The following is a 14,029-nucleotide window of genomic DNA, read 5'->3' as shown; positions in this document are numbered from 1 at the left end:
GGCAGGGCCAGGACTGCCTCAGGCAGGGCTGGAGGTTATTTTTGTGCTCTGCATTCTCAAGCTGCTGGCTCTCTGCAGGAATGCTGCAACCCTGCTGATTCAAAATAAGCACGGACACGGTTCCATAGTGGAGAGACCCATCCCCAGGCTTGGCTGCTGAAGATTCAAATGCCCAAGAGGCTGCAGGGCTGCTAGGAACAGGCACTGTTGGTGCTATGCCTGCTTTACAGGGACCAGCTGCAGCCACCCAGGGGACCAGCTGTATGGAGGGGCACAGTGAAGGTGTTATGCATAGACAATAAAAGAGCAGTTAAATTCCTCTAGGCCAGGCTGTTTTTTGTATCAATTCCTGGGTGCTAAGCTCCAGCCTTCAATTCATTCTGGGCACCTTACAACAGTCACAGCAGTGCAGGCCTGATCTGGGCACCTCCCAGGAGCTGTAGCACTAGACCAGGTCCTTTTACCTGCACGGCCACAGAAGAGGCAGCGATGGGTACTACAGGAGGGGCCTGTACCCTCTCAGGAGGGGCAAGTTTCTCACAGGGCAGCTGGCCCCAATTCGTGCAGACAGAGGTGCTGCCTGATGCAACGGCTGAATGTTGAAAGCCTGAAAGAGGACGCTGGTGACTGGTCTAGCTCCTGTCCTGTCCTGGAACAACAGCTACTTTTGCAGGGGCTGCAGCAGACAGAGCAGTATTGTGCTTCTGGCTTCAGTAGGGGAAAAAAAAACTACTAGGAAAAACAAACTCACATTGCAGAGATGCTTTAGCAGAATATTTATTCAATGCCATAGTGAAGAGCAAAACTTGGTACAAACATAAACCGTCAGTGCCTTGCTCACTACTACACTGAGCCAAGGGGAAAAACATTTCACTGTCTTAGGGGAGGAGAGGAGGAAGGTAGAGGCTCTGTACCTTTGATGTGTAATTGGACAGAGCTGGATTCAGATCCTGTGTGCACACCCATAGACACACACGCACACAATGGACTCCCTTGTTTCTAGAAGTCCTACGAAGACAGAAAACCTGAGTACAGGGGTTTTGGATAAAGCCATGGGCACTTGCTGGGGCAGAGCAAGAAGGGTACAGACCCTCTTGCCAAGGGCTTTAGGAGCTGTTAAAGCCATCAGTGCATATCAAGACAGTATCTACTGCCTCCATGAAGAACGTTTGCAACGCAAGGCTGTGAGTGGCACAGACAACTGCCCAGGCACTCCCATGCTCAGAAGAGATCCGAAGCTGCTCCTCCAGCCCATGCTGAGTTTGGCTCCCTTCCAGACTCTGCCAGGAACCCAGCTCCCAGGAGTAATTGCAGCTCTTGGGGTCACTGCTGGCCCTGGGAGCTGTGGGCCCATGCTGTCTAGGCCAAGACAAGATTAGGAGCTTAATTTTAGACTCTTAACATTTGGCTACCTGCTAGAGAGAGAAAAGCTTCGGGGACAACGGAGTAAACAACGAGTTCAAAATAGCTTAAAGTAAGCCAGCTCCTGCCCTCAAAAGAGTCTTCATAGGGAGCTGATCGCTGAACCCAAGAGGAGTCAACCCAGGTGGAAGGAAGCTTATTCAAATGTCATTTTGGGCAAGAGGGCTGTGCCTCCACCCATTCACCTGTGGATGCCTACACCTATTCACAGAGAACATACCAAGAAAACCTAAAGTGCCAGTTTGAGTAGCATAGGAGGGAAGTGACCATGAGACAGCCAAGTGACATCAGCCATCCTCACAGCTACTGCCTTGGAAAGGGTCAGCAGATCCTCTGGAATGAACGTGTTACCAATGCCATAGCTTATTTAACTGCTATGGAGCAGAGGAAGGTGGGGGCAAAGCCAGCGCCATGTTACCACCAGCTTCCCCCACTCAAATTTGGAAACCGGTGGTACCACCATTTGGTTGCTAACCAAACGCCACAGACAGCAGCCAGGCACCTCCTGCCCTGCACCAGCACTGCCTCCCCTGCTGCCATCACCTTTTCAGCCCTTGCTGCCCTCCATGGCCCTAACACTGTGTGTGGGGAGGCACTCAGCACACCCAGCAGCCAGACGAGTTACCCATGGAGGTTTGGGACAAACAAACATTAATAAAACTAGTATATTAAGAGTCCTGCAGTAAGGCAGCACAGCACTGTACCGCTGCTTTTGCCAAGTGCTCTGCAGCCAGTAGCTCTCATGACTGAGGTCAGCCACGTCCCAGGCCACACAGCAGAAATCCTCGAGACACACCTCAGTCTGTTCTCAGATGCCAAGGCTCACTCAGAGAGAGCTGTGACCAAGTAGCAGCGTTTGTGATAAGCTGTGGGGAGGCTACCCTGCAGTGACCAGCTCCGGCTGCTGCCCACCATACCCAGAAACAGGTCTTCAGCTCTTACGTTCTGTCTTTGAATCGGATGCTCTGAGGAGGAAGCAGTTCCCACAACTGGGGTCCCTCCTGACTCAGCTGATGGGATTGGTGTGCCCAGAGCTTGTCTCTGTTGTGCAGGGCTCAAAGCTCTGCAAGCTCCAGAGGTGGCTGCAGTGAGAAAGCTGCAGGGGAAAGTGAACCTGGATTCAGCTTTTCTGGTTCATGAGCCAGGAGAAGAGCAGTTTCCTGGGCCTGGGCTTCCTGGCCTGCTGGATTCGCACCGTGCGAGGGGAGCGCCACACCTTGATAGTTGTGTCATCACTGGCTGTCAGGAGCAGCTCCTGCTCCACTGGGCTGAAGGCCACTGAGTTGACCACGTTGTCGTGCTGTAGTTTGGCCAGGCAGATGTTGTAGTGCCGGTCCCAGATGTAGCCATGGCGATCTTCTGCTCCACTGCATCAGACAAGACACCAGTAAGGACATCACCCAGGCAGCCTTGATAACCTGCTTCCCCCACGCCCTTCCTTCTGCACAGAGGCAGCAGCTGCTTTGACCCAACCAAAGGCCCCAGCCTCCATCTGCAGTCCCATCACCTACCAGCATGCAACCTGGGCAAGCAAATCCTCTCTGCAACCCAGACTATGCCATAGGCAGAGGTGGATTCCCAGAAGTGAAATGAGGCCTCCCAGCAGCAACAAGAAAAGCCCTTCAAAGCAATACAGGCACGTGAACAGTCAGGCTGTGTGTCTGAACCCATGGCCAGGCTTGCACCACGGCACCTGCAGTGAACCCACCTTGTTCTGGGCTGCAGTAAGGACCATCCCTGCAACTCACCCTACAGCACCTGCTGCCTGCAGCTCCTAAGAGGGCAGATCACCACCCACTACCAAACATGCCACAGCCAAAAATTTCCTCTTTCCTCACTGATTTCACAACAGGACCAGAGCAGACAACCTTTATTAGCACCCTTTGATTCTGTCACTCTGCTTTTTACAAGTCTCCCGTTTCCTGCTCTGCTTGCAGAAGTTTTCAGCCCTGCTTGCACAAGCCAGCCAGCAGTGCAACACACAAGGCCCTCCTTGTGTGATCCTGCCCATCCCCATCACCACACACCTTGCCACAAAGTCTCTGCTGACATCCAGGAAGATGAAGAAGCACTCCTCATTGGGCGTGTAGGCCCGATGTGCACGGAGAGCTCTTTTCACTTCCTTCATTGTCTTCAGGTCAAATACATGAAGATCGATCTCCTCAGCGATGGGGGGTGGCTGCATTGGGTCAGAGATGACGCAGTCCCGAGGCCAGGCACGGCTGTTCACATACAGGTATCTTGGGGAGAGGAGCAAAAACGTTATCCTGAGCCTCAACACACACTCCAAAGCTCCTGAAGCCCCAGCTGTAAAAGCCTTTTCCCAGCACAAGCAGGCAGGGAGGGGGATGAGCAGTTGCCCTGGTCCTTATAAAGCCCACAGTTTTGCTCTCTGAAATTCAGGCTGAAACACAGCAACAGGGTGATGAACCATTTCCTGCCTCACCTGGAAAGGAATGGGCCACCACAACTGTGGTGATGGGTCCTAGAGACTAGGTTGAGCCTCTTTCATCTCATTAAAACCAACTCCAAAGATGACAGCCTAGCCCTCTGTCTCAGGAGCAAGCTGGGGGCAGCTCCTCTGCTCTTCCAAGGCTCCTTGCCTGTCCCAATCCTGAACTGGGCTCAGCAGTGCAGAGGGAGCAAAGATTTCCTGCTGAGATCATAGAATCATAGAATATCCTGAGTTGGAAGGGACCCTTAAGGATCATCAAGTCCAACTCTTGACACCGCACAGGTCTACCCAAAAGTTCAGACCATGTGACTAAGTGCACAGTCCAATCTCTTCTTAAATTCAGACAGGCTCGGTGCAGTGACCACTTCCCTGGGGAGCCTGTTTCAGTGTGCAACCACCCTCTCTGTGAAGAACCCCCTCCTGATGTCAAGCCTAAACTTCCCCTGCCTCAATCTGGGGAGATGTTCAGATGTACACACCCCATCAGCACTAGGACCTAAGCATTGGTCCTAGTAGCAGGTAGCCTGTGCAGGCTCCCTGCTCGAGCCACCAGGCCAGCAGCACTCCAGCATCAAAGGTCTGAAACTGCTCCCAGGTCTGGGATAAATAGAGCAGGGCCACGTGCTCTTTGAGAGCACATACCGTATCCTCCAGAAGGTGAAGTTCATTCACTGCCAGCACTCAGGGGAAGACAAGTAACCACTGTCCTGTCAGCTATGTGCATGTACACAAACAGGTCCCTGGGGACAACCCCGGCCTGCAGGCATTTGAGTGAGGTGGCCCAGCTGCTGAGACTTTTTTTTTTAACCATTTTGCACAGCCAGTACATGGGCAGCCTGCCCTAATGCAGAGTACCTCACCCCAACCTGATGCAGAGAAGTCTCTGTAATTTTTCTCCCATTCACCCCAAAGTCTCCAAACAGCTGTCACCCAAACCCTCCAGTGTATGACACCAGCAGGCAGCACCTACCCTGCTTGCCTCCCATCTCATCATGCTCACCTGTGGTCAGGGGAGAGGCCCATGCCAATGATGTGCCCATGGATGTCAATGACGTGATCCAGTGAGTCAAAGAACTCATCCGAGCGCCTCTCCTCCCCAAGCACTGGCCCAGCAGTTGTCATCTGATGGGGCAAGATTCTTTTAATCCCTTGAGGACAAAAAGGAGAATCAGGGAATTCAGCAGGGTGCTGCCAACAGATAAGCAGGGCTGATGGAAGTCCCCACACTTCAAGAAGGGGCTTCCCTCTGTGCTGCTAAGAAAGGAGAACTGGCTCATTTATGGCCAGGGACCAAGGGAGGGACTGGCAGACGGCTCCTGTCCATGCCAGCTGCTCACAGGCTCTCGCTAGCAGTGCTTTTGGCCAGAACAGTGCATACAAATGACACGCTGGCACATTCAGCCCCAAGCAGCAAGCTGCCCAGTGCCCAGCTGCCAACCCAGTGGGTGCAACCGCACCTGGCCCCAAGCCTCCCGCCAGGCCATGGTGCTCCTCGGAAGCTGCACTGGCCTGGGAGGCACCCTGGCTGCAGCAAGGTTCTCCTTACCCACCCCATTGTAAATCAGTGAATCATTGGGCCGTGGCCATCTCCTCCAGTACCCACTCTGGAGAAGGCCCGTGAGATGCACTGGCTGCACAGGGTTTCCTCCTGTCTCTGTCAAGCACAGCTGGGGGTCAGCCTGGAAAGCTCCAAGAACAAGGGTTTAAGCCAGAACTAGACTCAGTTTTTGAACTTCCTGACAAAAGGAGATGGGTAAAGTCCTCTCCCTTCCAGCTCCAGACAGAGGTCCAAAACACAGACCATATGCAACGGATTCCTGGAGGCCTCCCACAAACCTCAGGAGCTCTTGGGCACACATGGGCTCAGCTCTCCCTGGATGCCCAAAAGAAATTGGAAGACCAACCCACTGCCCCTCCGAGGGACTCACTGCTAACCACCCTTAACTGTAGCTCCCTTCCCCAGGGGAACAAGGCGGGGGTTACCCCACACTGTCCCTCTGGGGCCTTTCACATCACACAGTTGAACCTGGGCAGCCCAGGACCTTCACCTTTCCCACCCAACTGTCACTGCTCACCAGCATCTTCTTCCTCACTTGGGCGTCACTAAGCTCCCAGTTCCAAACTCAGCTACGTGATCTCCACATGCACGAGCCAACAGAACAGGCAGATTTGCCCATGAGTCAAGCTTTCCACCAGCACAAGGGAGACAGTAACTCACAGTGACCTCCTGCAGAAGTGCTCATGTGCAGCAGATCAGGTGAGATAGCGCCAATGCCCAGAAGTGGGCCCAGCTGCACCCGCAGCGCAGCTCCCTCCAGCACCACCAGCCCAGCAGACTGGCGAGAGGCAGCGTAACAGCGAGCTCTTTCAAGCACCAGCTCCTCAGGGGAAGGCAGCAAATGCACAAAGGCTTGTTCAGCGACACACAAACCTGCTCACAGAGGCTGAGCCATGGCAGACCACCTGCTGTGCCGCGGTGCTGCCAGGACAGGGCCAGGCTGAACTCTACCACATCTGCCTGCAGCCCCAGCAAGGGACAGGAGCACAGAGCATCACAGCTACACTCGGTCCAGGCTGCATTCCTGTCTTAGGCGGGCAAAGACCAAGTGACTCTTCTCCAGGTGGTCTACAGCTTTGGAAACAGCCTTTCCCTGACTTACTGGGCTGGTGTAGGCCCAAGTTACAGGAGGGTTAGAAGAGCCTGAAGCAGGAAAGAGGCCGTAATTGCACAAGCATCAAAAGGAACTGAAACTGCCTGGCTTTACTGAAGAATCTTCTTGTGTGGAAGCAGCTTTCCTTCCCTCCTTCCATTTCTACTGATCTGTCTGGTCCTTTCCACTAAACTGGCTTTAGGAGCTTTTTGAAAAGCAGGCAGACTATAACTTCAGTCTCTCCCAGTTCCAGTGCCTCAGGAAGAGTGCCCTGAATGAGCAAGGGAAGTCCTACCCCAAAAAAAAGGTCTCCAGCAGTGCTCTTTCTTGGATTTTGCTGCAGTTACTGTCCCTGGTACCCCACCAAGAGCTAGCAGGCAGCCTGGCTCCAACTCGGCATGGAAACACCCATCCAAACAGCTGATCATCCACTGTGAAACCCCTCCTGCATCAAGCCTTTGGTTCTGCTTCAACCACCCAGGTCACACCAACACTGAAAGGCCAGGTGGCACAGGGTCAGTACACCCCGGGCTGCACAGGAGGCAGGCAGGACACGGGCAGGCAGGGCTCAGTCTCAGAGCTGGGGGAACTGCACATCCATGAACTCCCAGCTGTTCAGACTAGCCGTGTTCCAACGCCCTCTCCAACCTCCACAGGGAGGCTAGGATTGAGGCCCTCCCACAATCAGGGCAACCACTGCCCTTCACACCCACCCACCGGTGTGCAACTTGTGATTAATGTTAAATCATTCTTGATTTCCTGCTTAATCCTCACCATGACATTCTTGCATCACCAAGTGTCAAGCCTGGTAGCAACAAAACAACCTCAAGGCAAGTGCTTGTGGGAGAGAACTCTCTCCAGTCACTGAAGGCATCTCAAAAGCTTCTGGCACTGTACTGAGAAGGCAGCCTGAGCAGAACTGCAACTCAGTCACCACAAACAAGTGGCAAATTAACACAGGTCTTTTCCAGATTCAGATTTGGACTGTAGCTGCAGCCCACACCCCCCTACAAAGGCAGACATGCCCTGGAGCTCATACCACAGCCTTACCTATCTGATGTGGAGAATAGGTGAGGCATCCTGTGGTGAAGATTAAGTATTTTGTCTTGCTGTTGCTCTCTGTGGGGAGCAGGTTCACCTCAGGTGGTTTAGTTCTGTTGCGTATGAACAGCTCAGCCACCTTGGTCTCCAACTCTGTCTCAGTCATGGCAGGCCTCACACGACCCTCCATGATATCATCAAAGAACTGCTGTAGCCCGTCCTCTGCTGTCACACCCCCGTCATCTGGCAATTCCTGTATTGCTGGCTCTGGAGTCTGCTTGGGCTTGGCCTCCTCTTCTTCACTGTCACTGCCAAGATCAAAGACTGGGCAGGTGGAGGAGGCAGCCAGCTGCTCCTCATAGTCCAGGAGCAGGTCTGGGGAATCGTACCGGCTGCAGTCAGCCACCATCACGGTCCGGATAGTGCTGGCGTTCAGATTCTGGATTTTGAACAGTCTCTTCACTACATTCACATTCTCAGACTCTACGCCCTGGGAGCAAATAAGAGAAGTAAGCAGGAATCAGTTCACCACAACATTGCTCATAAAGCCTCTGCTCAAACTAAGAGATGTTGCCCTGAACTTGAGCCCATGGTGCAGCCACCAGTCACGCATTGGCACCTCTCAGCACTGCTCTCTGGGCATCTCTAAGCACTGCCATGAGCACTGGCCCAAGAGGCTGGCCAGCTCTGCTATATTCCTTCCCATCTTGGAGGTGGGCTTGCTGAAACAAAAAGCCAGGGCCAGGCTTTTGCTGGCAGACAACAGCTGAGCTGGGAACTCAGAGGCCAGGCAGCCTTGCTCCCACCTTCCTGCCTGAGATCATTAGCTGGCACTGCTTGTGGCATTACAAGAATTTCAGGAACAGGTCTCTGTAATAAACAGGTGCAGTGGGAAGCGCCATCCCTCTAGCCTACACAAAGCAGAAGGAGAGGACTTCAGTGCTCCTGGAGTTTGCATGTGCCCCTCAGCAGCATCAGATGGATTATCAGCTCCCAGAAATAAGCAAGTCTCTTCCTACCTAACTGCTTCTGCTGTCTGCAACCACACTTCAATATTTCTATCAAATTGGGCAAGGTCCTTCCTTGCCTCTTGGAGATGGATGAGTTAATGCTGTAACGTCAGTGCAGCACAGAGAAGTATTTTTTGAAAGGATCCCTGCTACCACAGGGAATTTCACCTAGGACGAGCATCAAAGGTTTGTGTTGAAAAAAAAAAAAAAAGTAGGACAGGATGTGTGGCTGTGACACTGGGACAGAGGTAAGACGGAGGAGCAGCACGTCTGAGCAGTACAAGTAGCAAAAAAAAAATGAACAAGCAGTCTAGAACCAGCACACACTGATCTCTGAGTCTCATCACAGCATAACAGACAGCACCTGGCCTACAAACCTCGGTAGTAGCAGGCAGGACTGAACCCAGCCTTCCAGCCACCTCCAGGGAACAATGCCATGAGCTGCCAAGTAGGAGAATGGTCACTGCTCAGATACATGCCAGGCTGCAGCCACCCCAAGCTGAGCTTTATAATGGGAGCCTTGAGGACCTCAGCAACCTTGCTGCAGTTCATCTGTTCTCCTGTTTAGCAAAACATGCTCTAGGGCACTCCACTCAGGTCTTCATCCCAATTAATGGAACAGGAATTAATGGGAGCAGAGGATAGAGGAAGAACATTGCAACACATACCATAATACCAAGCGTGGAGAAACTTCATGCCAGGATTGCCTGGAGCTCAATATTTAGAAGGCAAGTCAGAGGAGATAAACAGGGCAGACAAGGGGACTCAGCCACTGTTCCCCTCTCCCATCCACTCATCAGCTTTTCCTCCCACAAGAGCCAGCAGGAAGCTGCACTGCCTGTGGAGCTGGAACAAAGGCACCTTACCTGGAAAGCATTGTTCAGCCAGAGCACAGAACAGGAGGTTATACGTCCAATCCGATGCAGATTGCCAGATATCAAGTTGGTTTCATTCAGCCAACAGCCGAACACATCATAGGGTTTATTCCTCACCCTGGAAAGCAGAGTGAAGTTCTCTGGAAGGGAGGGGAAACAAGCATGAGGTGTGGCTCCTGACAAGGGTCCTGGAGAAACCATGGCAGAAGGTATGGGACGTGGATTCAAGGTTCAGCCTACAGCACTGATGCAGCACCTTTACTGAAAGCTGAGCAGACACTGCCCAAACACCATCCAGCCTCCAGGCACTGCTACGGACGCAGATTATTTCTCTCTTCTATGGCGATTTGTGGCGAATGCATGCACCAGGGAAAACAAAGCATAAGGACAGCCAGATAGAGCCAGACCATAGAGCAATCTAGCTACAGAGCCCTTCTCCAAGCATGGCCCAAAGCAGACACCCCAAGGACAAGAACAAGTCATACACATTGCATACTCTCATCCTTCCATGCCATGACTTAGGGCCTTTCCGGACAAGAGAGCTGTGCCTTTAGCAACAGTCCTTGGTTTTGGGACAGTAACAGAGATGGCAAGAGACAATACAGCTAGATTTAGTGGGTTTCACAGAATTGCAACAGAAAAGGTAGAGCAGGACAGAATGACTGTGCCTCAAACCACATGAGACCTCAGGGCAAGACTAGCACTGCTTGAGTCAGAAATGGTGGCTTCAGGACAATTGGTAACATGGACAACTCCTGCCTTGCCCAGACTCTTACTTAGAGCTGAAATTGAATGAGAACACACACACACCACACTGCACTTTCAGGTGATGACATGATGATCTGAGTAGAGTTATCCCTACGGCTATCCAGAAGGTTTACCCTACGGAATTGCGATCTAGACCTCTTTGCACAGATGGTGGAAGGCAGGACAAGCAGAGGTCAGGGCCGCAGCCTACAAAGAGCAAGTGGAAGAAAGAAGCCCCAGCTCCCACCACTTTACATATTCCAGGAAGCCCCACTGAAGGCAAAGACAGTATTTACCCATGCTGATTACGGCAATCTCTCCTGATGAGGAGTTGTGAGGCCCCACAAAGACACCTGATACCAGAAGAAGGGAGTCATCAGAGTTGAACTGGGAGAACTGAGTGTAGCTCCAATTGTATGGCCTCATGTTGGAGCTGTGCTGCAGGGAGATGTCCAGCTCATTGCTCCAGATCTACAGACAGATAAATGAACAGTCAGGAAGCTGTAAGAAGCCAGAGGGCAGTTCCACTCCACCTGTCCTGCCAGCTTTCACCAGGCAACAAAAAAATTATTGAAGACCGTATGTAAACGCCTCCAAGTCCCAGTTTCCCTGTCAGCTCCCTTGATGGAAAATGGTCAGCAGCTTTGGAGAGCAGCTAAATGCAGGACTTCTCCAAACTTCTCTATCAGCCAGGCAATGACAGTTATCGCCACAGCTGGGTTTAAACATGTTGAGAGAGACTTCTCTCAAGACAACCACTCATGCAAGACTGCAGTAGGTCATTACCTCTGTTAGACCCAAGGCGGGACCAGTTTGCACCTAGAAAGCAGCCAGAGCCAGGCAGCACCTTCCAGGCTACAACTGAAAGAGTCATTATTGCTGTGGCATTGAGAACTCAGCACCTTCAGGAAAAGGAATAAGTCCAGGGACTCCTGGTCAAACCTCACCTCCCCACAGCCTTCCTGAATGCTACTCTCACAGCTGAACCCTACTAACTCAAAACAAAGTTTTGTACAGGGGATGCTTCCTCCTTACCTTAACAGTACAGTCTTTGGAGCACGAGGCAAACAGACAGCCAGAGTGGGAGAAGCTGAGGTGCAAAACCTGGTCATTGTGCTCCTTCAGAGCCTGCACTTCAATGCAAGGGATGGTGTCGTAGAGCCTCTGGAACTCATCATACCAGGAGACAGCAGCTGGAAGAGAAGCAGGAACGCTTGATAGGAATGCAAATGGCAGGGAAGCAACAGACCTGAGCTGAACACAGCAGCTGCAGAATCAGCCTTTAATAAAGCACAGCCACCAGCAATACCAGGAGCTCCGCTGTGGCTCCAGTCCCTGCAGCTTCAGTTGTGTTGGCAGAGCTTAACATTTTTCTCAGTAGTTTCTCCACTCTCCCCCACAAGAAAAATCTTTTCTTCTAACAAACACACAACTTCTCACCATATCACTACTTTCCAAGCTACTACAGTCACTGCAAGAAACATCCAGGGCACAGCTACTAGCTATCTAACAACAACTTTGCTCATGACGAAACAGCAGTCAGAACTGCAGACGTGCTCCAGCACAGTGCAAACAATTCTATCATGTGATGAAAGGGAAGTTGTTCCTCAGGGCACAGGGCTCCACTCTGATTATCTGTGTCTTGTCTGACACAGAATTAAAGAAGTTTCAGAAGGCGTACGAGACCAGAAAAGAACATCTTCATGAGACAAAAGATAGGGGAAACAAAAGAGAAGAACTGGAACTAGATACAAAATGTCAGGGCAGAAGAAGAGTACTGCAGTAGAGGAGCCTGGAATACTCTCAGAGAAGTCATACTGACTGCTAGCAAAGAGATAAATAAAGAGGAAGATCTTTAATGAAGTGCCCAATAAGGTAGTCTACAGAGTTCTTGCAGCAGCAAATCCCAGGGAAGCAAGGAGTTAGACATTTATATGGATAAAGGCCAACTTTCCTAGTTACACTCAACAGGACAGTTTTTTTTTGGAACTCACTGCAGCCCCAGGAGGCACCTGCTCCTGGGGCAGGGAGCAGCTTGCTGCCAGCACATCCCACCACTGCTCACATGGCAGGGCGCTTCGTCCCTCTCAGAGGCTCTTGCTCCCAGCACACCCAGCAGGGATGCAGTCAGGACAGATCCCATCTGGCCAAACAAGCTCAATGCTTATGAGAGCCATTGGATGTCACTCACCATACCACAGAGTTGCTCAAGCCAGGCAGGCTTGCAAGACGTTTCCCCAGCTCCTGGGACTGCCCACCTACCCTGCCATCATCCCCCCGAGAATGATTTCCACAGCTTGGGAGGTGCCCAAACACATTACTGAGCTACACTGACTGCTCACTCCCAGTTAGTTCACTCCCAGTTCACAAGGCAGCTGTCAGCTTACTCAATTCAAGAGACACGCAGCGAATGAGACTGGCCAAAGAGCCTCAGATAAAACCTAAAGATAACATTTTCAATACAAATGAGCTCCAGGGACTGCACAAGCAAAACCAAGCAACCTGCACAGTCACATCCACAACTTCTCCATTCTTCCTCACAGCTCTCTTGCACTGGTGTTCCCTGCTGAAGGGAGACAGGTTCCTCGCTGCTTGATCCTCCTGGCTTCTTATCTTTCTGTAGCAACTGTAGCCAGAGAGCAGGCAGCCGGTTCTCTCTGCCATGGGCTATGCTGGGAGCACGATACACATCCTGGGGGCCACGGCCCTCCTGGGCCTCTGCAGCACGCTGGGAAGGGGCATTTCTGATTCCCAGACAGGCCCAGCTCGGTGGCAACAACTCCTGACCCCAGGACCTGTCTCAGCTGTTGCGACAGAACTGCGTTACCTGCCTAGGTGGGATCAAACTGCCTTCAGCACCTGCTCCTCAGCAAGAGAGAGCAGCAGCAGAGAGCAAACCTGCGATCATCCTCACCGAGACTGCCGAGGGCTCTCCCCAGCCAGTGCCGCCTGCTGATGGATGGGCCATTTTCCTACTGCGAGCAGAGCCCAGGATCAGGTCCGCCCTGCCCCAGCGCAGTGGCTCAGCCCCCGCCTCAGCCCCCGCCCGCCCCGCTGCTGCCCCGCTCCTCTCCCGGCGCACCCCGCAAGCAGCGGGCCCGGCTGGCGCCTGCCGCCAGCAGCCCCGGGACGAGAGCGGGGCAGAGCCGCGAGGCCCCGAGCAGGAGGCACCGGCGGCGCTCGCCGTGGGCCCGGCTCGGCCCGGCCCGGCCCCCACCCCCCTCGCCCGTCCCGGCCTTAGCCCCGCGGCGCACCTGGGTGCCGGGGCACCTCGCGGGACACGCGGTAGTAGCGGTAGAAGAGCTCCTTCCACAGGAACTCGTCGCGGGCCACGGCGCGCCACTGCTGGCACACGAGCCCCACCGACAGCACGTCGGCGTGGTCCAGGTACAGGAAGATCTCGAACAGGACGCTGTCGGGGAGCAGGGGGCCGCCGCCCGCGTCCATCGTGTCATCCTGCCGCCGCCACGGCCGGGGCGGAGCGGAGCGGGGCGGCCCGGGCACCCCGCGACCCCGCCGGACCCGCACCGGGACCCGGCTCGCCGCGGCCCCGCCTCCCTCGCGCGCCGCTTCCGCCCGGCCCCGCGGCCGCTCTGGCCGCCGTCTCGCTGGTGTCCGGCCGCCACGCACCGCGCCCCCTGCAGGGCCAACCGGCACGGTGCGGCACCTCCGCCCCCCGGAAAGCCCCGCCCCTCCTCAAAGCCACGCCCCCTCCTCAAAGCCCCGCCCCCATACAGAAGCCCCGCCCCCTCCCTCAAAGCCCCGCCCCCCTCTAGCACAAGCCCCGCCCCCTCCCGCACCAAGCCCCGCCCCCCGCGGGCCCGGGTC

General features: G+C 53.8%; 1 protein-coding gene across 1 annotated transcript; it reads right to left on the bottom strand.

The window, feature by feature from the left end:
* Positions 1–761: 761 nt before the first annotated feature.
* FBXW5 (F-box and WD repeat domain containing 5) lies at positions 762–13,786 on the bottom strand. The gene is made up of 8 exons (XM_068657194.1): positions 13,456–13,786; positions 11,237–11,394; positions 10,498–10,672; positions 9,446–9,594; positions 7,579–8,059; positions 4,878–5,025; positions 3,450–3,662; positions 762–2,789 (listed from the first exon to the last, which is right to left on the bottom strand). Exons 1-8 carry the CDS (start codon positions 13,646–13,648, stop codon positions 2,543–2,545), a joined length of 1,764 nt encoding a protein of 587 aa, XP_068513295.1. The 5' UTR covers positions 13,649–13,786; the 3' UTR covers positions 762–2,542.
* Positions 13,787–14,029: the final 243 nt, after the last annotated feature.

Source organism: Anas acuta, chromosome 20, assembly GCF_963932015.1.
Source record: "Anas acuta chromosome 20, bAnaAcu1.1, whole genome shotgun sequence".
In the NCBI taxonomy this organism is placed as follows: Eukaryota; Metazoa; Chordata; class Aves; order Anseriformes; family Anatidae; genus Anas; species Anas acuta.
The sequence above is the reverse complement of the archived record's forward strand: the minus strand, read 5'-3'. Positions and strand labels throughout refer to the sequence as shown.

What these genes read in the sequence shown, in the direction of transcription:
- FBXW5 (XM_068657194.1), bottom strand. Translation starts at nt 13,648, where the DNA reads ATGGACGCGGGCGGCGGCCCCCTGCTCCCCGACAGCGTCCTGTTCGAG. An exon ending in GGCTGAACAATGCTTTCCAG is followed by an intron (nt 8,060 to 9,445) that starts GTAAGGTGCCTT and finishes ATTTGCTCCCAG; the next exon opens with GGCGTAGAGTCTGAGAATGT. An exon ending in AGCAGAGACTTTGTGGCAAG is followed by an intron (nt 2,790 to 3,449) that starts GTGTGTGGTGAT and finishes TGTCTGATGCAG; the next exon opens with TGGAGCAGAAGATCGCCATG.